The sequence below is a fragment of the Morus notabilis genome, unplaced genomic scaffold, assembly GCF_000414095.1.
Source record: "Morus notabilis unplaced genomic scaffold, ASM41409v2 Scaffold669, whole genome shotgun sequence".
Taxonomy (NCBI): Eukaryota; Viridiplantae; Streptophyta; class Magnoliopsida; order Rosales; family Moraceae; genus Morus; species Morus notabilis.
The window spans coordinates 167,816-194,416 of record NW_010362919.1 but is presented as its reverse complement, the minus strand read 5'-3'; the positions used below and the strand labels follow the sequence as shown (position 1 = coordinate 194,416).

At 39.2% G+C, this 26,601-nt stretch overlaps 1 protein-coding gene and 3 non-coding genes across 4 annotated transcripts; 1 reads left to right on the top strand and 3 right to left on the bottom strand.

Annotated features, from left to right (window-relative positions):
• Positions 1 to 402: 402 nt before the first annotated feature.
• On the top strand, positions 403 to 20,075 carry LOC21392209 (probable pre-mRNA-splicing factor ATP-dependent RNA helicase DEAH9). The gene is given in 23 exon segments (XM_024168991.1): positions 403 to 526; positions 610 to 754; positions 869 to 943; positions 1,287 to 1,376; positions 1,498 to 1,577; positions 1,767 to 1,836; positions 1,955 to 2,040; positions 2,518 to 2,587; positions 2,748 to 2,843; positions 3,012 to 3,117; positions 3,316 to 3,362; positions 3,458 to 3,541; positions 3,649 to 3,702; positions 10,219 to 10,319; positions 10,823 to 10,913; positions 11,277 to 11,441; positions 11,604 to 11,693; positions 11,873 to 11,944; positions 18,207 to 18,305; positions 18,516 to 18,602; positions 18,904 to 18,957; positions 19,124 to 19,203; positions 19,313 to 20,075. Coding segments are annotated over 23 exon segments (2,091 nt in total). The 5' UTR covers positions 403 to 425; the 3' UTR covers positions 19,461 to 20,075.
• Positions 20,076 to 21,788: 1,713 nt separating this feature from the next.
• On the bottom strand, positions 21,789 to 21,875 carry LOC112092547. Its single transcript, XR_002902636.1, has one exon. It is a non-coding gene; the product is annotated as a small nucleolar RNA snoR114 (small nucleolar RNA).
• A 1,263-nt stretch (positions 21,876 to 23,138) lies between these two features.
• LOC112092546 lies at positions 23,139 to 23,225 on the bottom strand. The gene has a single exon (XR_002902635.1). It is a non-coding gene; the product is annotated as a small nucleolar RNA snoR114 (small nucleolar RNA).
• Positions 23,226 to 23,229: 4 nt separating this feature from the next.
• TRNAG-GCC lies at positions 23,230 to 23,300 on the bottom strand. Its single transcript has one exon. It is a non-coding gene; the product is annotated as a tRNA-Gly (tRNA).
• Positions 23,301 to 26,601: the final 3,301 nt, after the last annotated feature.

The following is a 26,601-nucleotide window of genomic DNA, read 5'->3' as shown; positions in this document are numbered from 1 at the left end:
AAATAAGCTAAGAAGTGAGAAGAGAAAGAAAGGGTATCATAGGGTTTCTAAATTTTTTTTTAACATTTTATCTCTGCCTTTCGGCCGGGTAGGGTATGCTTGGGTTAGAAAGAGACCGTCCCGCAACTCTACCAGCACAATGCGGGTTAGGCTAATTTGGAACCGAAAAAAAAAAAAGAAAACCCTACATTTTGGGGTGTGATAGAGTTGGGACCCTAATTCATTCCCCTGACGGAGGACCCGCCTCCCAATTTACAAACGGGTTTTTGGATTTAAGAGGAGGCCCAGGAGGGGCCAATTGGCTCCAATTTCCAACTTCAATAATCCAAAGAAAACGAACGGAACGCAGAAGAGAGAAAGTAAAAGCAGCAAACAAGAAGAAGAAGCCGCGGTGAAACGAAACGAAAGCAACGAAAAAGCAAGCAATGCCCCAGTTTTGGAAGCCAGGCACCGAGAAACCCCGCCTTCTCGACGACGAGGAGGGTGGTCTTCTCTTCTTCTCTTCTTCTCACTCTTCTTCCTCTGGGTATCTTTCTTCTTCTGATTCAATTTCCACTTTCATTCTTGTTGTCTTACAGTTATTGATTTCTATTTTGGTTGTGGTGGCAGATTTGGGTATTCGAGTATCGAGAGGCTGAGACAGAGGCTTCCCGTGTTCAAGTACCGCACCGCCATTCTTTATTTGGTGGAGACCCATGCCACCACCATTGTTGTTGGCGAAACGGGCAGTGGCAAAACCACTCAGATTCCTCAGGTTTGTTTGTTTGTTTGTTTTTCGGGAAAAATGCATGAGAATATCGAAGAAATGTTAGTGACCCTTTTCAGTAATAATTTCAAATGTTTGTTATTTTGGCTTCTGAAACCGCAGTACCTCAAAGAAGCAGGTTGGGCTAATGGTGGGCGTGTTATAGCTTGTACACAACCAAGAAGATTGGCTGTTCAGGTGATTTATTGCTTTCTAAGCCATTTTCATGAGTTGAAGATGTTACCTTTTTTTAATTACCCTATATGGCATAATTTCATACCTTGAAATTTGAATTGAAACTTTGCAAAGTTTTCAATAGATTATAAAGATAACAAAAAATTACATAGTAATTATCATAATGATATTGTACCATTAATTACGTAGTCATTACTTTAATAATATCAATTTTTGTTATTGTTTATAAACTTTCAAAAATTTTGCTACATTTCAACCTTCGTATTTAAATTTTGCTATGTGTTTAAAGAGCCCTATGAAATTTTGATTCATTTTCTCACAAATGCTTAGAGTTTGTGATATTCAGGCAGTTGCTTCAAGAGTGGCTGAAGAAATGGGGGTCAAGCTTGGAGAGGAAGTTGGCTACACAATAAGATTTGAAGATATCACCAAAAATGTTAGACATTTTATTTATTTATGTTTTATCAATAAACATTAGTCTTGCAAATTAGTTATCATGGTTGTAACTTGTAATTCAATATCACGATTAATGAATAATGGGTGTTTTGGCAGCACAGGGTGTAACTATGATAAAGTTTCTCACGGATGGGGTTTTACTTAGGGAAATGATGGATGATCCTCTCTTGACTAAGTATAGGTATTTTTCAATTTTGAGTATGCTTTTGCTGCTTTCCTCTTTCTAAAGTATATAATATATACGTCCAGTTCTTTTCATATCGAGATTGCCCATTTATTGTGGGAGGAAATCTTTTTTTCTCTCTTTCTTCTTTTTTTTTTTTTTAATTTATTTATAGTTTTAACTTGCATTCTAATGTGACTGTCTCAGCGTCATAATGGTAGATGAGGCTCATGAAAGATCTATCTCAACTGATATTTTACTAGGTCTCTTGAAAAAGGTATTTTACGTAAGGACATATCATTGATTGCTTAAGAAACAAAAACAAACATATGAAAATATTTACTTTAGTTTTGGGGTTCATCCTATTTCATATAATCCTAAATCCTAAATTACAGATCCAACGACGTTGACCCGAGTTACGTTTGATAATCTCCTCTGCCACAATTGAAGCAAAGTCCATGTCTGATTTTTTCAACACCAGGTTTGTTCCGAGTATTTTATCACACTTGGATTTCTTTCTTTGACTTGGTTCTTGTGGGTATTAACCAGCACTTCATCCTTAATCCTTCAAAAGAAGTCTATTTATGACCTTTTGCATTTGCTGTCGTTGTGGATATTAGGAAACTATTACTCAAATGCTTGGAGTTGCATTCATTTTCAATTACGTTTTACTTCTTTTTGCTCTTATTTAGTCTATTGCATGATTTCTGTTGATCAGTTGTTCTACCCGTTGAAATGAGTGTTTACCGGTATAGATTTTCCATAGCTGTTTAATGGACCGTAGATAAACTCTAAGGGATTGAATGCTATCAATTTTTGAATCTAGGCTATGTCTTCATTTTTTTTGTTTGGTCTTCATTTTTTTGTTTGGGCCAAATGCTTAAGCTAGATTTACAAGCATGCGTAGTGGAATACTAATACATGTATCTTGTTGTACCTTGCTTTCCTTCTAAAACAGCAAAAAGCGCCGGGAAACGGAAGGTGGTGTCCGAGGACCAAGGATGGATCCTGCAATCCTATCGGTTGAGGTATGACTTACTGGAACAATGCCCTCTTCTCTCTCTCTCTATTTCCCATACTCAATTACACTTAAAATAACCTTGTTTTGTTGAGGAAGTTTTAAGGCTATATTGTGATGTTAGTCAGTTGTAAATAAATTTAACATAACCATATCTGCTTTTCTTGCAGGGTAGAGGATTTAATGTACACATTCATTACGTGGAAGAGCCTGTATCCAACTATGTTCAGGCTGCTGTTTCAACAGTATTGTCCATTCATAATCAGGTACCCTAATTTGAAGTTTGGAGATGCTGTATGGTTTTTCCTTCCATTAGGATCTTACTTCTATTCTATGGCATTTTTTCATTTTTATACCATGCATACAAATTGGAGCCAAAACATGACAATTTTCTGTTAGTGGTGTGAATTATTTAAAACCTTCTTGTTGCTTAGGAACCAATGGGAGATATTTTGGTGTTTCTTACTGGACAAGATGATATTGATGCTGCCGTACAAATGCTTAATGAAGAAGTTCAAAGCCGTGGGAGAAACTCTTCAGGTACAAGGAACGTAGTATTTCTACTCGGTTTCAGCTCTTTATTGTTGTTGTTTCATTTATTCACTTTTATCCAATTTGTTACGAAAAGATTAGAAAAGTTTTGTGCTGGTCTTTGTAGTTGGAGTGTTATTTTGAAGCATCAGATGCAAGGTTATGCCAAATGTGTCTGAGATTTGTATATCTCATATTCTTTTTCAGGATTGCTTACTTTGCCTCTCTACTCTGGTCTTCCACGTGCTGAGTAGGTAAGTTATGCGTTTTGTTGTATCTCAATGGATAACTTTGATTTGCACGGGTGTTTATTTAAGAGGAACTTAAGAATCTGCCTTTCTGCTTCTAGGAGCTTGTGTTTACTTCCACTCCTAGAGGGAAGAGGAAAGTAGTGATATCAACAAATGTTGCAGAGACGTCCTTAACTTTGGAGGTATTGCACACGTCTGCATTTCAATGGATATTCATAAGACTTAATTAATTGTACTTGGTGGCGGAATAGTGCATCATCATATGCTGTAATTCCTCTGTTCTATGTAGGGAATTGTCTATGTTGTTGATAGTGGCTTCTCAAAGCAACGGTTCTACGATCCTGTATGTCCATTAACAATTTCTTTTTTCTTTTGCATGTTTAAAAATGAAAAATGTACTCCTATGAAAAGGAATTAAAAAAATGTAACAGATTGCAATAACATTGGGTGCATTTGGTATCATTTTCATTTGTTTTTGAAAACCTTTATGCACGTCTTTTGAGATGCGAAAAGGAAATCAGTCTCTAAACCGCGTTTGGTCATCAAATGCTTTGAAACCGAAAACGAAGACAAAAAATATTGAGAATGGTTTTTGTTAAAGAAATAGAAAATGGTTGAAAATTGTTTTCTCTTGGTTTTAAGAATGGATTGAGAGAATTTTCTTATTATTCTCATTATTCGGTAGAGCTAACAAATACACGACAATATATAGGAAGAGGAAGGCAACAACCCTGCCAGCTCAATTCCTATAATAAGGGCAAAATAAAAAAGCAATCAAATAAAATAGGAATAAAGTTAACAAATCAATCCTATAATTAAGCGCTGTAAATATTCTGCCTAAGACTAAATCAGGAAACAGATTCTTGTGAATCTGCCCCCAAGAGGACAGCTGTAATTCCACACTCCCCCTCAAGCTGGGTAATAGATGTTAATCATACCCAGCTTGGAACTTAGATCTTCAAAAATAGCTCTTGGAAGGGCCTTCGTGAGGATATCTGCAATCTGATTTCTGGTTGGTGTGTAAACAAAGGTGATGAGTCAGCCTCAATTTTTTCTTTGATGAAGTGGCGATCTATCTCGACATGTTTAGTCCGATCATGATGAACATGATCCTTAGCAATGTTGATAGCTGCTTGATTGTCACAAAACATCTTTAGGGGTCCTTCATTTGAGAATCTTAACTCTTCTAGAAGTTTCCTCAACCACATTCCTTCACAGATTCCAAGAGCCATTGCCCTAAATTCAGCTTCGGCACTGCTCTAAGACACAACTGATTATTTCTTGCTTCGCCAAGTGATCAAATTTCCCCAGACATATGTGCAATAACCGGTGGTGGATCTCCTATCTGTGATAGAACTAGCCCAATCAGATCAGTGAAGATCTTAACCTCTCTACTCTCCACCCTTTTGAAGAATAAGCCTTTCCCGGGGTTCTTCTTTAGGTATCTTAGGATTCGATATACTGCCTCTAGATGTTCTTCAGTCGGGTTGTTCATAAATTGGCTGACACTGCTAACTGAGAAACTGATGTCAAGTCTTGTGTGAGAGAGATATATAAGTTTTCCTACTAAGCGTTGATATCTGCCTTTGTCAACTGATGTACTTTCTTTTCCTACTCCCAATTTTTTATTTGAGTCCATGGGAGTGTCTGAAGGCTTACATCCAAGCATGCCGGTTTCTTTGAGGAGGTCTAGGACATACTTGTGTTGAGAAACCAAGATGCCTTTTTGGACTGAGCAACTTCCATCCCAAGGAAGTACCTAAGATACCCCAAATCTTTTACTTCGAATTCTTGAGCTAGGAGTTGCTTGAGAGCCTTTATTTCTTCTTCATGATCTTCCGTAAGTACAATATCATCAACACAGACAATAAGAATGGACCTTTTCCCTTCAGAAGATTGTTTGATGAAGAGAGTATGATCAGATTGGCATTGAGTGGAGCCATATTTCTTCACAGCTCTCGTGAATCTATCGAACCAAGCTCTAGGAGATTGTTTGAGACCATATAGGGATTTTTTGAGTTTACACACCTTGTTTGTATTCTATTTAGTCTCAAAATCAGGGGGAATTTTCATGTCCACTTCTTCCAAATCACCGTTGAGGAAGGCATTTTTTATGTCAAGTTGGTGAAGAGACCAGTCAAGGTTTGCTGCAAGAGATAACAAGACTCGAATGGTGTTGAGCTTTGCAATAGGGGCAAACTTTTCTTGGTAGTCAATCCCATAAGACTGAATAAACCCCTTCGCTTCCAACTGAGCTTTGAATCGATCTATGCTTCCATCTGCTTTATGTTTGATGGTGAAAATCCGCATACATCCAACTAGTCTCATTCCTCTGGGTAGTTCTGATAGTTCCCAAGTTCCGTTTTTCTCAAGTGCCCGAATTTCCTCCTCAACTGCTATTCTCCATCTTGGCTGTTTTAGTGCTTCATGAATGTTGCTTGGAATTTCAGTCGTCGCAAGTTTAGTAATAAAGGCACGATACATGGGAGATAGACCTTCATAAGAGACAAATTTAGAGATCGGATGTTGGGTACAAGACCTCACACCCTTCCTTAATGCAATAGGTCAGCCAAGATCATTAAAAGGAACCTCATGAGATTCATTAGAGTTACCTGGACTTGGTTCAGATTCTTGGGTCTGCATAGGTTGTGTATGCGGCTCTGCTTCCGAGTGTGAAGGTGAAGGAGGGACACTTCGGTTGGATATGGGACTCAGAATGTTTTGGGAGCTTAGATGTGGACTTCTTGCAGGTGAGACGGGTTCAGGAATTGGAGAATCGGAGGGACTTCTTATGGGTGAAACAGGTTCGTGAGTTGAAAATTCCGAGGAACTTGAGGGAGTAGAATGAATGATGTGACTTGGACTTGACAAATTTTCCAAAGGACTCGACAAATTTTCCCAAAAAAGATATTCTTCTTGTTTGGACTCATTCTCCCCCTGAATATCGGTTTTGGGGTAATATGACTGATTTTCAAGAAAAGTCACATCCATAGAAGTGAAGAAGCGTCTTTTTCCTGGGGAATAGCACTTGTAACCCTTTTGTGTGGGAGAATATCCTAGGAAAAGACATTTTTTTGACTTGGGATCCAGTTTACTTCTTTGGGATGGACTAATATGGACAAAAGCCGAGCACCCAAAAACTTTAAAAGGAAGGGTGGAAATAAGTCGGGAGTTGGGAAAATATTCAAGGAGCACCTGACAAGGAGTTTTGAAGCCAAGAACCCGTGAAGGCATACGATTGATATGGTAGGTTGATATGAGAATGGCTTCTCCCCAAAAATGTTTAGGAACGTGTGTGGTAAAAAGTAGGGATCTAGAAACTTCTAATAGGTGTCTATTTTTCCTTTCTGCCACTCCGTTTTGTTGGGGTGTATCAATACAGGAGCTTTGATGAACAATTCCAAGACTTAAAGGTAATCCCCAAGATAGGTAGCAAAATATTCTTTAGCATTATCAGTTCGAAAAATCTGAATTTTGCTATTAAATTGTGTTTAAATCATTGTGTTGAAGTTTTGAAATATTTTCCCAACCTCAGACTTTTCTTTCATTAGAAAAAGCCAAGTAGCTCGAGTATGATCGTCCACAAATATAACAAACCACCTAGAACCCGTTATATTTTTAATTCTAGATGGTCCCCACACATCACTATGAATCATGGCAAAAGGTTGTGAAGATTTGTATGGAATACTAGGATATGAGGTGCGGACATGCTTAGACAATTGACACACCTCACATTGAAACAACTTCGGATTTTTATTGCCAAAAAAAGATGGAAAGAGTTTAGCAAGATACATGAAATTAGGATGTCCAAGACGATAGTGCCACAACATTATTTCACTATCTTTATTTTGAATAACATGGAAAGTAGATAAAGTTGTAGTAGATACACGGTTTGCTGAATGAGTTTGTCCCCCATTGCATCCTTCAACCTCTAGAAAATAGAGTCCTGTACACATCCTAGCATTACCAATCGTCCTCCCCGAATCCAAGTCCTGAAAAATACATGAGTTGGAGGAAAATTTAGTGATACAGTTTAAGTCTCGGGTGAGTTTACTTATAGAAAGTAAGTTACAATCAAGGTTGGAACCAAGAGTACTGTATCAAGAACTAAATCTTTAGAGATGATTGCTATGCCTATCCCTGTCACTTTTGAAAGAGTCCCATCGGCAATCCGGACAGAGACATTGTGGGAACAAGGAGAATGGCTATGAAGTATACTGGCATTCCCAGTCATATGGTCTGAAGCCCCTGAGTCAATAATCCAAGAACACGGTTTTTCTTGTTTCACAATTAAGGCGTTGAGAAAATTACCTTTTTGTGCAAGTGAACCGGTTCCAATAACAGTAGGTGGCTGACTTGGTGGAGCCTGAGTGATCATCCTTTGAAGGACTTCCAATTGTTCTTTGCTGAACGGATTGTTCTCTAGTGGAGGTGTGTATTCCTCGACAGGAATGATAGCAGCATTTCCTCGGCTTTGATAATTTTCTTGGGCTCGGGAGCTCGGTTTTTAGTTAGCTGGCTTGCCGTGTATCTTCCAGCATGTATCCTTTGTATGGCATGTTTTGTGACAGTGATCACACCATGGTCTTCCTTGTCTCCTTTGCCGATTGTCATGTGGCTGATATTGTGATCCCCGAGCCGCAAAGGCAGAGCTTTCAGTTGCTAGTTATTGGTTTTGTGATCCCATCATATTTTTCTTTCAACTTTCTTCACGGAGGACTACAGAGAAGGCTTCCCGAATGTTGGGAAGAGGTTTTATTCCTAAAATTCTGCCCCCAACTTCATCAAGATTCTTATTAAGTCCCAATAGAAACTTGTATACACGCTTCCTCTTGACAATCTTTTTGTATTTGGCTCCATCTGTTGGGCAGTCCCACTCATCTGTTTCAAACATATCCAGTTGCTGCCAAATATTGAGTGACTGAGAGATCTCCTTGACGTAAATCATGAAGAAAACCTTCAACTTCAAATAGCTCTGTTGTATTTCATTGTCTGAGTACGTCTCCCTCACAGCATCCCAAATTTCTTTCGCTGTTTTGTAAAGGAGAAAATTCTCTCCTATGTCATTATTCATTGAATTTATCAACCATGACATGACCATGTTGTTCTCTGCCTTCCATTTTTTGAATGTTGCATCTTCTTTGGCTAGAGCTGTCATAGCATCAGTGAGATAATCATCCTTCCCCTTTCCGCATATGAACATCATCACGGAGTGGGACCATTGGAGAAAATTTTTTCCATTTAATTTATGACCGGTAATGGGAAGATGAGAGCTGTCTGTTCCTTCATGACTGTTCTGAATCACAGTTTCTTGATTGGAAACGGCAGAAGGGATTTCTTTTCGGGTAGCCATTCCGGTGGCTGGGCCGTGTTTTGGCATAAGGAAAGGATCTGATTCTGGGTTTAGCACCAGAGATAAGAGTAGGGTCAAGAAAGGATTGGCTCTGATACCATCTTGGTTTTAAGAATGGATTGAGAGAATTTTCTTATTATTCTCATTATTCCGTAGAGCTAACAAATACACGACAATATATAGGAAGAGGAAGGCAACAACCTTGCTAGCTCAATTCCTATAATAAGGGCAAAATAAAAAGGCAATCAAATAAAATAGGAAATAAGTTAACAAATCAATCCTATAATTAAGCCCTGTAAATATTCTGCCTAAGACTAAATCAGGAAACAGATTCTTGTGAATCTGCCCCCAAGAAGACAGTTGTAATTCCACACTGCCCCTAAGAAGACAGCTGTAATTCCACATTTTCATTTTCTAAAACTATAACGTAAATACACATTTTCAAAAACATACTTAAATACAATTTCATTTTTTTCTTATCTAAAAAATCTTAAGAAGAATAACTAAATGAAATTTTAGAAATAGTCCCAACACCATTCACAAAAAATTCTCATTTTCATTTTGATACTCGAAACAAAACCATTTTGAAAACACTGCCAAACGGGCCCATCAGTTTGCAGTTTGCTGGTAGTTATCGGATTTTGATTTTCCTGCCTTTTGTGTCGTATTTGCATGCACTTTTGCCTAAAATTCTTTCTTTCTTGTTCTAATATGTGTGAGCATATTGATATAGGACCAAGATAGAAAAGATAGAATCTAGGGAATAGAAGAATATGGTAAGCCCTCTGTACGGTTCACTTATGCAAGGCATGCTAAGGCACGTGTTTGAGAGTGGGACTCGGTGACGTGTAATAGGTGGGGTGGGATTTTGCCTCAATTGTTACTTGTCTCTATCAGAATAGAACCAAAGAAGAAATAAAACCTATGGAGACAGAGGATTTAGAGAGAGAACAAGAACTCAAGAGTAGAAGGAAAGCCAATAATATCAATTTCATGTATTTTAATCATTCTCTGAATGGAGATTTTCAAACTACTATGTTCGTAGGAAAACCAAATAACAAAACAAACTACTAAACCAAAATAAAATAGGGAGATTCTATAATGAGAAACTACCCTAATAACATAAATCACTAATTAAAATAAACCAAATATTAAGACAAATTAATATTATGATCTTCATCACATCCTTTCCGTTGCTTTATTTTACAATTTTTTTTTTTTGAAAATACGTTACTTCCATTATGAGTGTTGCATTGTCGCCATCATACGTACAGATAAAATGGAGATTTACCATGCAGTGTATGCTCTAGCTGTTTCTTTTATTGTCATTTTCGATACTGTTTTTTTTAAATTTCCTTTTTTATGTAACTTATCAATTAATAACTTAGGGATTAACCTTGTTAGTATGGACTAAAGATATATGTTAAAGCTCTAACTGATTGAAGTCTTGAACTGAATTTCTTACATTTGTGGTTTTTGAAATTGATTGAACTGTTTTTGCTCTAGATATCGGATATTGAAAATCTCGTAGTGGCACCAATATCGAAGGCTTCTGCTAGGCAAAGAGCTGGTAGGGCAGGAAGAATTCGCCCAGGGAAATGTTACAGGTGTGTGACTGGAGTTGCTGTGTCATTGAATGATTTTTTTATGGCATAAGAATATCGTTAATTTTAATTAATTTAAGAGTGCGAACTGTGTCAGGAACCAATTACGAACATGAAATACTATTTTGTTAACATGTCGTGTTGCTTCTGCTTATACTTGTGCACCTGTACCTTGCCATCGTTCTCAGGATGCTATTATACTTGTGCCTGTACCTTCCCATCGTTTTCTGACTAGTTATAACTTTATAGTGCTCTACTGCTCCAATATCTATAATTGCTATTCCCAATGCACTTTCCCTTACATATTTAGATGTAGAATTTTTGACCCACTAAAACCTTCTGATTAGTATCTACTTTTTAGTTATATAATTTACTTGTACCTAAAACCCTGATACTTATCAAGTTAGGTGATTTACATTTACATGTAAATCCATGCTTCTTTCTTTCAAAGCATATTTCAGAAATTATGGCTTGACGTTGAAATATTTGTCTGTGGGTGCAACAAGGCTATACACAGAAGAGTATTTTATCAATGAAATGGCCACAGAGGGGATTCCAGAGATCCAACGATCTAATCTTGTTTCCTGTGTCATTCAGGTATGCCATTATGTCGTAATGGTGTGAAACTGATTGATTGTATGCAGAACTATTATATCTGAAAGAGTACTAGCTTCTTAAAAAAGTTACATCCCAGATGTATTTTCTCATTTCATGGTGCTAATCATCATTTGCAAGTGAACATGCTGTATGAAAGATTGCTTTAGCTGCAAAATTGACTTTATTGCTGTTTTAAGTTAGGAGTTGGAGTTTTGTTAGAGACTATAAATTGACTAGAGTTCATTCTTTCAAATAGTATAACGTGTCCTTACTACACCTTTTTGACTCCACAATGCATTGTCACTTTTGGGAAATTATACTCTAATGGTATATTGACTTTGATCTTACTCTTCCACTTCTCAGTTAAAAGCCTTGGGAATAGATAATATCTTGGGCTTTGATTGGCCAGCATCTCCATCACCTGAAGCTATGGTTCGGGCACTTGAAGTACTTTATTCACTCGGAGTCCTGGACGATGATGCCAAACTTACTTCTCCGGCTGGATTCCAAGTTGCAGAGATTCCATTAGTATGTTAAACTTTATTCTCTTTACATATTTTTAACCCGTTCTATGCCCCAAGTCGGTGTTGTTATCCCTATTCTATAAGTCTTAAGAATTTGATTTTCTCTCTCTATGGTTCTACATTATGATTCTATAATTTTACTCATGTTTGATTGCAATATTTTTAGGATCCTATGATTTCAAAAATGATCTTGTCCTCAAGTCAACTTGGATGTTCAGAGGAGATAATAACTATTGCAGCCATTCTCTCCATTCAAGTAAGTCCCCATTCAATTAATTCTTAGGTTTATTTTCCAACAGAAAAGAACCTACTACATCTTAGAACAAGGAAAAAGAAGTATAGCAAACGAGTAGAATATGGTACAAATATATGAGCGTCAAATAAAATATAGCCGTAATGTTCCCATGGACACTGTTAATAAGTATGGTGATGCAGTCTATCTGGGTTTTTGGAAGGGGAGCTCAAAAGGAACTGGATGAGGCAAAGTTGAGATTTGCTGCTGCTGAGGTACTATATATATATATATATATATTTTTTTTTTTTTTTCCATATGATTGTTTTTACTTTTTCCAGGGTGGATAAGTAATATGATAAGAGCAGAGTATTTCCTCCACAGAAACGAATCAAGAAGAATGAAAGTTGGAATCTTTATTGATTAACAAAATGAATTACAGACTAAACGAAGGACACTCTCTCTCTCCCCATGCTCAGCCTCAGCTAAGTCTTCCTTTACAACTCCAGTCATTTCCTCCCACTCTAATCCAGCTCTGGCCTATTTATTCCCCTCTATATTTCACACGATAAGCCCATGACCACCACCGCACTGTACCGAAACTCAATTAACTAACACTAACAATTCTAATAACTCCACGTCACCCTTTATTTTCCCTCCTCACATACACCTGTCTAAGTAACGGCTTATCGCCCTTATCAACTACTCCGCCCCCCAAAAAAGTCACCTTGTCCTCAAGGTGAAATTCAGGAAACTGTTGTAGAATGACATCGAACAGTTCCCAAGAAGCCTCGAAGTCCGGCAAATGACGCCACTGTAGCAAAACCTCCAACTGCCCCGTCACTGGTGAAAAGCGAGTGGCCAGCAACCTCTCCGGTTCGACGCGTAACTCCATGTCAGCGGTTAGACTACGCGGAACCTCTTGAGCCGGCAAAGATAGGCCAATGGCCTTCTTAAGTTGCGACACATGGAAAACCGGGTGGATTTTCGCAGCCGCGGGTAGTTGCAACCGATACGCCACGGATCCAACACGCATGATAACCTTGTAAGGACCCTAAAATCGAGGAGAGAGTCTCACATTGGAGAACTTGGCTAAGGAACGATGGCGATATGGTCTGAGTTTCAGAAATACCAAATCCCCTACCTCAAAAGACACGTCCCTCCTTTTAAGATCCGCTTGCGCTTTCATCGCTTGCTGAGCCTGCAACAAATGTGCGTGAAGCTCGTCCAATATGTCATCCCGGGACTGCATTTGCTGCTCTAACAAATAGTTAGCTATAGAACCTAACTCAAAACGAACTAACTTGGGCGGATCACGACCATACAACGCACGGAAGGGAGTCATTCCCGCGGATACGTGGAAGCTCGTATTATACCAATATTCGGCCCAAGCAAGGTGAGAAAACCAGTGAGTCGGTTTTCCTGAGACAAAGCAACGTAAATAAGCTTTCAAACACCTATTAACCACCTCTGTTTGGCCGTCAGATTGAGGATGGTAAGCCGTACTGTGATGCAACGAAGTCCCCTCCAATCTAAAGAGCTCCTTCCAAAAATGACTGAGAAAAACTTTGTCGCGATCGGACACAATGGTTTGAGGGAACCCATGGAGCCTGACCACCTCTTTAACGAACAATGCAGCCACCGATTTTGCCGAAAACGGATGACATAGAGCCAAAAAATCGGCATACTTACTAAGCCGATCCACAATCACTAAAATAGAGTCATGACCTGCCGACTTTGGAAGACCTTCCACAAAATCCATAGAGATATCATCCCATACCTGACTTGGAAGAGGCAACGGCTGCAGCAATCCTCGTGGAGATAAAGTAGAGGTCTTGTTCTGTTGGCAAATCTGACAAGCAGCCACCAGGGATAACACATCCCGCTTCATGCCATACCAGAAAAATTCCGAAGACAATCTTTTAAAGGTCTTTAATACGCCTCAGTGGCCCCCAATCTTGCTGCCATGAAACTCTGCCAAGAGGACCGGTATGAGAGGAGAGTGCCTGGGTAGAACCACCCGCCTCTTATACAATAGCATGCCATTACACAAAGAAAACCCCTTCACTGTTGCGGATTTAGCCACGAGAGCAGCCCGAATAGCGGCTAGCCGAGGATCCCGTTGGATTTGTTAAACAAATCTCAGCCGCCGAAGTGGCCAGGTGGACCAATTCCAATCCAGAAGGCTGCCTAGACAGCGCATCAGCCACCCGATTTTCAGATCCAGGCTTGTATTGGATCTCAAAATCGTAACCCAACAACTTACACAACCATTTCTGGTGGTCCTCATTGATTAGTCTTTGTTCCAACAAAAACTTTAGGCTCCTTTGATCCGTTCGAACAATGAAATGACGTCCCAATAAGTAATGGTGCCATTTCTGAATGGCGAGGACCACAGCCATGAGCTCGCGCTCATACACCGATTTCGTTCGAGCACGTGATGACAACACTTGACTGAAATAAGCAATGGGCCGCTGATGTTGCATCAGGACTGCGCCAATCCCAACCCTGGCGCATCCGATTCCACGATGAATGGCTGGCCAAAATTTGGTAGTGCCAAAACCGGAACTGTGGTCATGGCCTGCTTCAATTTCCGAAAGGCGTCCTCCGCCTCACTAGTCCAATGAAAGTTGTCTTTCTTCAGTTGCTGCGTAAGTGGCCAAGCAAGGTGCCCATATCCCGACATAAAGCGTCGATAATAGCCTGTCAACCCTAAAAAACCCCGCAACTCCTTGATAGAACGAGGGGTGGGCCAATCTACCATTGCTTGAATTTTACTAGTATCAGCCGCCACCCTATTTCCAGAGACAATGTGGCCCAAATACTCCAATTTACCACTAGCAAAAATGTATTTTTTTTGGTTCACATATAAGTGATTGTCCTCCAAAGCAGACAAAACGACATCCAAATGGTTGATATGGTCTTCAAGAGTTCTACTATAAACCAAAATGTCATCAAAAAATACCAACACGAATTTCCGCAAAAAAGGTTTCAATACCTCATTCATGAGAGATTGGAAAGTGGCCGGGGCGTTGGTTAACCCAAAAGGCATAACCAAAAACTCGTAGTGTCCCTCATGCGTTCGGAAAGCTGTTTTCGGAATATCTTCCTTGCACATCCGAATTTGGTGATAACCGGATTTTAAATCCAATTTGGTAAAAATAGTGGCCCCACTCAATTCGTCCAATAGCTCTTCGATAACCGGAATGGGAAACTTATCGGGGACTGTAGTCTTGTTAAGTGCCCGGTAATCAACACAAAAACGCCAACTCCCATTTTTTTTTTTTTACTAAAAGAACTGGGCTTGAAAATGGGCTGCTACTCGGCTGTATAATACCCGCCGAAAGCATCTCTCTTACCAATTTCTCAATCTCGTTCTTTTGAAAATGAGGGTACTTATAAGGTCGAACGCTAATAGGGGCGGTACCCTCCTGAAGGATAATGCGATGATCCCGTATTCTTTGGGGAGGGAGCCCCTCTGGCATGTGTAGTACCTTCGAATGCCGCTGCAAGACCACATTAACCTCCCCCTGGAATTGCTGATCCAAATCCCCTAATACCCCCAAATCCGGTTCATTGTTGGCATCCAAGGCACTTAATTCTAAGTAGATGCCATGGCCCTCATGTTTAATGGTCCTAACCATGGCCTTAAGAGAAATCATCATGGTGGAAAGACTTAAATCTCCCTCAATGTAACCGCTTCTCCTCAGCCTGAATTTCATAATCTGAGATTTCCAATTGACATGCACCCCTCCTAATGTTTCTAACCATTGCATGCCCAATATAACATCCACCCCCCCCAATTCAAGCGGCAAGAAATTTTCCACTATGGTCAAGTGTGCTAATTTCAATGCTACCTCCCTACATATACCTTTCCCTTTGACGGATTCTCCCGTTCCTAATTGTACCCCAAACCCCGCAGTGGGTGCAATTGGAATCATAACCCTCTCCACAAAACTCAATGAAATGAAATTATGAGTTGCTCCGGAATCAATTAACACTATTACCTCTTGTTGAGCAATTGTGCCCCGGAGCTTCATTGTCTTTGGCGTCGAAAGTCCTACCACTGAATTCAAAGACAACTCGATAAGTTCCGGCTGCCCCTCCTCCCAATCTGAGCTTGGCAAAGTTGGGTCATCCTCTTCATAGTTGGTTGCATCCTCATCGCTAACCAACATTATCCAAAGCTCCTTCTTCTTACAACGATGGCCAAAAGTGAACTTCTCATCGCACCTAAAGCATAGTCCCTTATCCCTCTTTTCCTGCAACTTAGAATCGGAAAGCTTACGAAATGGAAAATCCCGTCTTTGAGTTGCTGTTTTCTCTAACAACGCAGGGTTCCGCTGTGGACGTTCCACTACCGGCACCGTCCTAACCAAAGTTGGTGAAGACTCAGCCCTCTGAGTACTATGAAATTGTGGTCGGGAAAACCTGGTTTCAGCCCCTTCCCGACGCAGCAAATCATTTCTTTCCTCAATTCTCTGGGCAATCTCCATGATTTCCCCCAACCCCACCGGTTTCAGGAGTCTCACTTCAGCCCGAATCTGCGCCTTAAGTCCATTTACAAAAATTCCCTCCAATACCTCCTCCGGCACATCCCTTAGTGGGGCTGCTGAAACTTCAAACTGCCTACGGTATTCGGCTACTGTACCCCCCTGCCGTATCGCCAAAAACCTCTCGCAGAGGTTGCCCTCCTGCGAGGAGCGGAATCTTTGCAACAAAGCGACCCTAAACTCCGACCAATTATGGAAAGGCCTGCGGCCATTCTGCCATTGGAACCATGACAGGGCATCCCCCTCCAACGAAATTCCCGAGCTGATGAGTTTTTCCTTGTCCGAGCATCGGTTTATGGAGAAAAACTGTTCCATACGGAACAACCAACCATCAGGATCCTCTCCTCCAAAGATAGGGCACTCCACCTGTCACCGACGAAGGGCCGCCCAATCTTCATTCACCGGCAACTCCTCCAAAACACCTCTGCTCTCCCAGTTTTCTCTACACCTATCTCCAACATTACTGTTCCGTCCCCTTTCTCCTCCTCGATGAACAGGAACGCCTGTCCCATTCCGTCGATCATCGAACTCCATGGACTCACCGTCTAAGAAAAATCCACGCCCCTCACCACGCTGACCGTTCCAATTTTTTCCTTGAGTCCCCCAAGGAGCACCCCTTGCCAACCCTCGCCCATCCTCCCTTCCCCCGCGACCAGGATTTCGAGGATTCCTTCCCTCCGCCGCACGATCGACGCCTTGTTCTCGCCAGCCAAAATCTCCCACCGGACACAACACATTTTGCGTCACCCTAGGGTTAATCGATCTTTCCTCCCCTAAACATATTTCCACTCGCTCGCCGGCACAGTTCGCCTCCCGAGCCTCTCTGACACGAATCCCTGCGCGTTCTCCTTCGCGATTCGCATCTCGGTCATCAACGGCGCGATTGGGTCCGCGATCACCTGCGCGATTCAACTCGCGACCTTCTCCGGTGCGATTAAGTCTGTGATCCCCCTCGGTCGTAGCCGCTACCGTCTTCTCCGGTGCCGACGTGGCCGCCGAAAGGAGTTTCATCTGTTCCTCCATTAGCCGGCGAATCTCGGACATATCTGTCATGTTCTGTGATAATTCCACCCTAACTTCTCCGAGACCTTTCTCCATGTCGCCCATTCCTTTCTCCATGGAAACCCCCTAACTTCCTTGATCTCTTTCTCCACCAACTCGAACCTCTCATCGGTTTTCCTAGCCGCCATATTTGCCAGAATCTACGCTCTGATACCAAATTGATAAGAGCAGAGTATTTCCTCCACAGAAACGAATCAAGAAGAATAAAGTTGGAATCTTTATTGATTAACAAAATGAATTACAGACTAAACGAAGGACACTCTCTCTCTCCCCGTGCTCAGCCTCAGCTAAGTCTTCCTTTACAACTCCAGTCATTTCCTCCCACTCTAATCCAGCTCTGGCCTATTTATTCCCCTCTATATTTCACACGATAAGCCCATGACCACCACCGCACTGTACCGAAACTCAATTAACTAACACTAACAATTCTAATAACTCCACGTCACCCTTTATTTCCCCTCCTCACGTACACCTGTCTAAGTAACAGCTTATCGCCCTTATCATAATACTCTTGTTTTTTTTTTTTTCTGTTAGTTTGTGATGTAGAAAGCCTTTTGGGGATAGATTTTATCGGCCTAACCCGGACGGAGCAAGGAATTGAGGTTCCAAATCCACCTAAAACAAAGGAACAAGAGAGAGATCTCTCTAATTTCTACTCAGATGATCAAAAACTGCTAATCTTCCTACAGACCTCGCCTTTTAAAGCGTTAGGGAAAATAACCAAACACCCAAAGCGACATGTAGTTTAGTACATAAAGCTAATAGGTCAAAATGACATTACAACCACATAGCAACAAATAGAAATGCACCAAAACGACACAACTCTATTCAAAATCCCAAATGACTATAGGACATAAACAACTATTGAAATGCTTCTGCATCAGTTTGGTTGACTTTGAAACTTTTTTGTTATGGCGAGCAGGGTGACCATGTGACCTTCCCGAATGTTTATAAAGGATTTTTCCAGTCTGGTAAATCTTCACAGTGGTGTCATAAGAACTTTGTGAACTATCATGCCATGGTGCGCTTCTATCTTGGGAATCTTTAACACGTTTTCATTCTGCTCTTTCTTCATTCTGTCATGAAAAATGAAAATTTGTTCTGTAAGCTTCTTTTAAGATGCTTCCATCCTGTGCATTTTATTGGGGTCTATGTGTACATTTTCTTCCCTCCCATCCTCTTGCTCCCCCTTCTTTAACTTTGTCATCTTTGATTGGCTTGCGCCTTGCAGAAAAAAGTAATTGAAATTCGAGATCAACTCAGAAGAACGGCACAGAGAATAGGCATTTCCTTAAAATCCTGTGAAGGAGATATGCTGGTAAGTTTTACCGCACATGCACTATTTACATAAACGAGGTCAAGGGGACATGACGGCCCAGTTTAAGTAGCTGTGCAGGTGTTCTGTTTATAAGATAATTAATGTTAGCTTAACATATTACTGCAAAACAGATAAGGCAGATTATTCTCTGATACAATTTTCCTGTAGGATGTTCATATTTTGTATCTCTCTCTCTCTCTCTCTAACAGTTCATATCATGACCCGTGTTGCGTATTTATCATTTGCTACATCTTACAGCAAATGAAATGCTTACTGTTTAGCTACTCATTAACTCTTGCAGGCAGTGAGAAAGGCAATTACTGCTGGGTTTTTTGCAAATGCGTGTCATTTAGAAGTGAGTGATTCTGTCATAATCTGTAGTTGCGTAAACACGATCTAACCGTTGATTTTTATTTTTTTATTTTTTAAGCATCGACTTTTATCATTTTTTTTCCTTTCCTTTTCCCCCCTTTTCTTTAGCTAACGCGTTGAATAATTTATGTCCATCAACTTCTCTAAAGGCATACAGCCACAGTGGGAAGTACAAGACCATAAGAGGTTCTCAAGAAGTCTACATTCACCCTTCATCCGTGTTGTTCAGGTTAGTTCAGATAGAGAATTTGTTTCTCGGAGAAGTTGCAACCTTTTAGCTATTTCTTGGTTTTGTGATGAAATGATTGATATGAGTCGATTCTTTTTCTGTGTTCCAGAGTTAATCCCAAGTGGGTAATATACCATTCGCTTGTATCAACTTACAGACAATACGCGAGGAATGTGATTTCCATCGACCCATCTTGGCTAAAAGAGGTTGCCCCACATTTTTACCAGCACCAGCGTCCCACTTCAATGCTTCACTAACTATGCCTTCAGATTCATCTCAAGTCTTATTGCGGAACACACCCCACGCTGCCCTGCCCCGCCAGATATACATTTTTCCTAATCCAGTTGGGACTTGGGTTGGTGGGTCCCTACAAAATTAAGCACGAGCGTTAGAGTTCAGGTTCGTTTTGCATCAAATGGTTTTGAAGTTAATTAATTGAGGTATGAATTAGTTTATAGAGTTTATTAGCAAAAAGGATTAGTTGATAGGGAGCTTTGATTAGGAAAGAACATAACAGAGTTTAGGGGCTGGGATATTTTTCTGTTCTAGAATGATGGCGTTGCCTATGCGTGTTGGATATTCTTATGTTCATAAACAGAATGTTTCTTATCTATACACCGGTATTGTATGTTTATGGATGTTAGATATAGTCAAAATTACATCAAAATGAAAACAAACAGAAACAAGTCCTACTAGCAGGTATTGATAACCTTTTCATACCCCAAAAAAATAGTTTGTATTATTATTCTTTGGGTACTTATATATATATCGCAAGTGGCTCTGCTGGGTTAGTTTAGCCAATTAAAAGAAATGACCCTTTTGGATTGAAACAAACAAACGGGATGTAATTAGGTAGAAGAGAAATGGATTGATGTGGGTCGACATTTTTTACTTTAAATCTTATGGTCTTAAAAGGTATTCCATTTTCTTTTGATCTCAAGACTGCTTCCGATTCCTTACCTGTTACCATGACGCCCCATATGATTTTAGGGTTGTTCAGAAATCATATTATAAGTAAAATATTTGCAGTGATATATTTTTGGTACTCTACTCTGTTCTCCCTGTATTTTTGAAGCTGTAATAACAACCAGGTGAAACGACATTGCAACCATTACTTCCTAAAGGCGTGATGGTGAACAAGCTTCTTAATCTAGAAAATGTACCAACTATAGCAAATGCATTTTGGCGTGTGACTGAAGTCGACTCCTAAAAAGTATATTATCTCGACGCCCTTCGCTTCTACGAACCAGCTGGATTGCTGCGTGTGTGTCTATATGTGTATCCTTCAAAAAAAAAAAAAAAATTCAGTTTTGGAAGAGCACATGCTTTGTCAAAATACTACTTTCGCCATTTTTTATTATGCAAATGCTTAAAACATCCTTGTATTTTTTAAAACATACCCAAAATACTCCCATTAAATATTTAAAAATGACATGATTATTCTTTCTAAACTATATTAAATTTTATTTTATATATAATTTAAATACAAAGGTAAATTAAAAAATTAAAAAATGCTCAAATAATGACTTGGGAACACTTTAAGTGGAGTCACACGGCTGCGATTACTTAACACCTTGAGGACAAGGTGTTTTTTTGGGGCGGGAGTAATGTTATAACCCATTAATGACTTGGGAACTTATTTGGTTATTGAGTTGGTATAGTTAATAGGAATTAGTATAAATAAAGGGCTTAGTAGCTCACTGGAGGTAAGTTGTGATTTTGAGAGTTTTGAGAGATTGAGATTAGGGAGAGCGGTGGTCTCTCAAATACCACTAAATTTGGAGTCCCTGGAATACTCGAATTCTCCGGTCTATCCTTCACTTTTCTGTTTAGTAGTGTTTAGTAGTGTAATTGGAGATTGGCTAGTGGTTTTCAATAAAAGAATTCACTTATTTCTACAGAAAGTGGATTTACCATAAAAACGGTATCGTTTAAGCAATACGTAGGGCTGGTGTTTGGTTACAGGTTAACAAATATTTTTACCTATTATTTCTTGTTAAATAGAAATTTAGATCAGTCCATTTTAATAAAAGGTAAATTGGACAATTTATGTCTCAAAAAGAGGCTCAGGATACTAAAAAAATATTTTCTAAAACTTAAATGTACCATTTAAATATTATGAAAAATAAAGGGTTCTAACTCAATATTTTGCTATAGTACTACTTTCCGATTTAACTAATGAGTCTTCATGTAAAACGACAATGTTACAGAAAAAGAAAAATTTTAATAAACCTAGGAGAAAGGCTTTGGGAAAATCTAAATTTAAAAATGTAATTAAAAGTATAAATTAGGAGAAAAAAGAACGAGCAGAATATATATATATATATATATTTATATTTATATTTATATGAAAGCTCAGAAGCGGTAGCTTTCATACGCATCATCGTTTCTTTCTCCTCGTTCTTTTTCAAGTTGTTGTCGTGTATTGCGGATGATTGTCCTTTAGTTGGCGTTCACTTATTCGGTCGCTTTCCAAATTAGTTGTTCCATTTCGCATTGCCTACTTCCCTTTGATTGTCGTTTTTCCAATTTATTGTTCTCTTTTTTATTGATTGTTTCAGATGTAACCAAAAAAAAATTTTCAAGAGCTCAGAAGCGCCCATTTCTCGTCCGTTGGATCAGGTGATGTGATGGACCCCACCATCACAAAGGCGCAAGAGTCATCATGGCTCTCTTTGCACCAGCCGGGAATCGAACCCAGGTCTGTACGTGGCAGGGTACTATTCTACCACTAGACCATTGGTGCTTGTTGTTTAATACGTACTACAAATTTTACTAATTATGAATAACGGGTATAAGAGCATATGCCACGACAAAATGCAAGTTTTCTAGATTTTGTTGACAAATTCTATTTACTACTTAAGTAAGGATTTTGTAATTCGTTTTTGGCACTTCCATTTCATACCAATTAGCATGTAGTTTTCTTATTGAAGAAACTAAACTAAAACCAATGAGGCAATGACGATACAATTCCCAACATCTTTTTTATACAAAAATTTTATAACCAAGTACACTTTTGCAGTCCTAAATTCCTACTTATAAGTTCTAACACTATGCAAAGCCACAACATATGTAGAGTAAGATGTGCATTCTAAAATCTACATTCCATCACGAGTTTGTAGCGGGGTTTCAATCTTAACTAGAAGGAAACTGTTAAGATGATTTGGAGCGTCTAATGTGCTGACAGAATCCCGCCTTGACGAACTCCATTCATCAATACTAGGCAAGTTGGGAGCAGAAACATCGATACTAGTACTAGTAGCTTTCCCTGGACTATAACTAGCCTCACCGTTATGGAAATGTCTTGCCAGTCTAAACACCATATTTTTCATAGACTAATTTCCCACATTTGTTTGTCGATGGCGTCTATAGTTGTATTGTAAGCGAACTAAGGAGACCAGAAAACAGATAGTAGAAGTGGCACCAGATATAAGGTAGATACCCCAGAAGCTCTTGAGGCTTAAACTTTGAGATTCATTTGTTGTTTTGTCTTCTGATGAACACTCATCCGAAGAAAGAAGACATGGATGGACCAGTGAGGGGATGGTGCCAGCCGCTGATAGCGTTAGAATGGCTTCTGAAACATCTTTGGCTATAGGAGAGCCTTTCTGGAATTCCTGCAAACCATGGTTGATCAAATTGTAATAATATGATTTTGTTTTATATATATATATATATATATGTATATATTTATATGAAAGCTCAGAAGAAGCGGTAGCTTTCATACGCATCATCGTTTCTTTCTCCTCGTTCTTTTTCAAGTTGTTGTCGTGTATTGCGGGTGATTGTCCTTTAGTTGGCGTTCACTTATTCGGTCGCTTTCCAAATTAGTTGTTCCATTTCGCATTGCCTACTTCCCTTTGATTGTCGTTTTTCCAATTTATTGTTCTCTTTTTTATTGATTGTTTCAGAGGTAACCAAAAAAAAATTTTCAAGAGCTCAGAAGCGCCCATTTCTCGTCCGTTGGATCAGGTGATGTGATGGACCCCACCATCACAAAGGCGCAAGAGTCATCATGGCTCTCTTTGCACCAGCCGGGAATCGAACCCGGGTCTGTACCGTGGCAGGGTACTATTCTACCACTAGACCACTCGTGCTTGTTTCATACGTACTACAAATTTTCATAGTAATGAATAATAGGTACAAGAGCATGTGCCACGACAATTGTAATAATATGATTTTGTTTTTTTTGTTTTTTTTTGTGATTTTTCCTTTGAATTTTGACTCAATTAAGAAGTTGCTTCTTGAACTTCTAATTTTGGCAAATTACCACATGAATTTAATAAAATGTTGCAAAGTTCCCATACATTGATGATTAATGTTAAAATTTTGAAAGAAATTCTCTCATGCACGTCACATAACATGACCCGATTATTATCCAAAATTTTAGTCTATTCCTTCATACGAGCTCACATATGACATAACATGTCCTATAGTGTTTCCATTCAAAATTTATCATGTGTTATTGATTCAACGACACTCGGAACACTTTGTTAAATTTAGGTAATTACTTGGCGGAATTAAAAGTTCGAGGTAACTTGTCAATCCTGAAAAGTTTAAGGTAGAGATGTGACAAAACTCTAAAAACATTTCTTCACTTCTTTAGAGTGATAAGAGTATAAAGTGAATAAAGTAAAGCTATACCCACAAATCCCAATCCTCTAAATCTGTAGGTCGGTGTAGTGGTTGTGAATTCCTTGCAGTACTTGTTAAGAAAAACTCTCTCGTATGGGAGCTCAAGAAAGGCAGCAATTATGTTTTTGTTTGTAAATTGTGCCGCATAATCATATTCCTTAGTAACATTGTGGATATTCTCTGCTTTGAATTCAAGCACATGCTCTAGGTATCTCCTTACAAATGAATCACCATCACAACCAATAATTGGTATAACATTTTGTCTTGGCATCCAATAATTGGTCATATGCCTAAGAATTTTAAACCTTATTTTCAAGACCCCAAAGCACATCTCTATGCAATTACGCAGTGAAGAGTGATAATAATTGAATAACTCTTGTGGTCCCGTTGGTTGGCCACCGTTTCTAAACTGTTGAATATGGTACCTCTGACCACGAAATGGTGCCAAAAAGCCTTGCGTGTTGGGCGCTAAGAATTGGTTATCTGGATCTCTCATAGTCTCAGTTAACACTCCGGAATCAGCAGCTTATCCTTCCCATCCGGAATTGACATAAGTGAATAGCATATCAAAACTACACGCCGCCATTACATTTTGAGTACACGAATGTCTTCTTCCTCTATAGACTGTCTGTTGATGTGCAGGTAGGACAACCATCATGTGTGTACCGCCTATTGCACCAATACAATCCTATTAAAATACATAAGGCGTGAGTTAGGATAAATTTAAAAGTATTTGTCATAGTAGTAGTTTATGAGCAGAGTGAGATTGTACCTTAAACCATGGCCAGTACTTAGGGTTGTGTTGAATCTCTGGGGGGACAATGTTCATATTTGGTAGTTTTATAACTTCAGGTGCTAACGTAGACAATGCGGTAAGCACATTATCAAAATGCCGGTGTACTGTCTCTCTAAAATGATAAAATCTATCTTGTATCTCTCTATTGCGGTCTGAGTGAGCAACCGTTCTTAAGAACATCATTAGAGATTCTTCTGTTGAAATACTTGAAGAAGGCAGTAGGTTGCGGCCTCGAATTAACTGAACAATTTCTTCGAACGTGTCTCGATGCATATGACATATTTCAAACAAATTTTTGGGATGTCCATGTAATTGTTCTAAAACATATTCTCATCCTGTTAACGCAGAATTACGACGAGGTTGCCTAGTTCGTCTGTTTCCAATTGACATCAATAATTGGATATAATGTTGTGGTTGTTCATCATCATCTGATGACTAGAGAAAGTCAACAGCTCTGGCATCATTCTCACTATCTGAATCCATATAAACCTAAAAAATGAATAAGACTGGAACTAATCAAACATCCATATAACATTAACTAATCAAACGAAGAACTCCAATGTAATTCAATCTGACTAGAAACAAATAACAAAGTCTAACAAACACAAGTCCGAGAGGAAAATCTGTTGTACATGCTCAACAATACTTAAAAAAAAAACATACGTCCGAGAGGAAACAAATAAAGAAAACAACACAAAAATCATTTAAACTACAGGCTTCGAATCCATGAAAGATGACGATGAGCGGGTATTTTCACAAACATCCTCCTAAGGGAAATGTCAACAGCCAACTGGTGCGTTGCCTTACTATACGCATTGTCGTCTAAATACTCATCATACCCATCCAGCAAATCCATACAGGTTTCAATACTTGTAGTTGGATCCTCTTTCTGAGCCTCGGCTAATGCCATAGTACGGGCTTGCTTATCAGCTGAATATTGCTGAAACAAATCAACCTTTTGAACAGATGTCTCATTACGTAGGGTAGCACTCTTTGACAAAGCCTCTATAGCCTCGTCAACTGCAGTATTCTTCTTGCCCTTCTTCTTGGATCAAGTAGTAGGACCCTGAGACCGTCTGTTTCTATTGGATTCTGCACCCCGGACTTCATCCGAGTCCCCTGTACCCTACTCCTCCTCTTCCGGTTGTGTGGCAACCCTTTTCGCCGCATTCAAAACATTAACGGCAGTATGTGCATTCATTGACCCCTGTCCAGTAGCAATAGTCCCAAAAAAAATCTGTGAAAGTTGGGCAAAGTTTTGCAAACCCCCGTTCTTGAATTTCTTAGCATCAAGATGTTTATGACATTATAAAGAAAACAAGAGTCAATACTCATGTGCAATCCAAACACCAATTCAACTCTTTCATATAACATAAGATGTTTATGCTCAAAACTTACCGCCACATATGAATCCCATACTTCTTTTTCAGCTGTGACAGTGTTAGCCTCAGAATCCCAACCAAACTATGTTGTTTCAATTAATGCCCGAAACTCCCTCGTGCTACGTCTAAGCCTATTCCACTTTGCTTTAATTGTTGGGAATGGTGTCCTAGAAGCATGAGATGTAATAGGATATTTATTATTTATTTAATAAAATAGTTTATTCATTATTTTATGTGCATATATTTATGAATATTTTGTGAATATCAATGAAAATTCCATGATTATTTATGTAACCTTAAACACTGTATATAAGTGTTATATACGAGAGGATAATGTTTAAGGATAATAATCAAAAAGCAATGTTCATAATGAATTTAATTAAAGTTCAGAATCTTTAATTAAAATATTATTAATACATGTCATTCCCATTTAGAATGGAACGGTGTTATCCGCACTGTTAATATGGCAAGATATTGAATGAGTGTATTTCGCATAATGAGATTATGTGGAACAAGGACACAGACACAATATGAATTTCTAATAATTCCGTTAAGTATAGAAATTCTAATTGAGTCTACCGATGG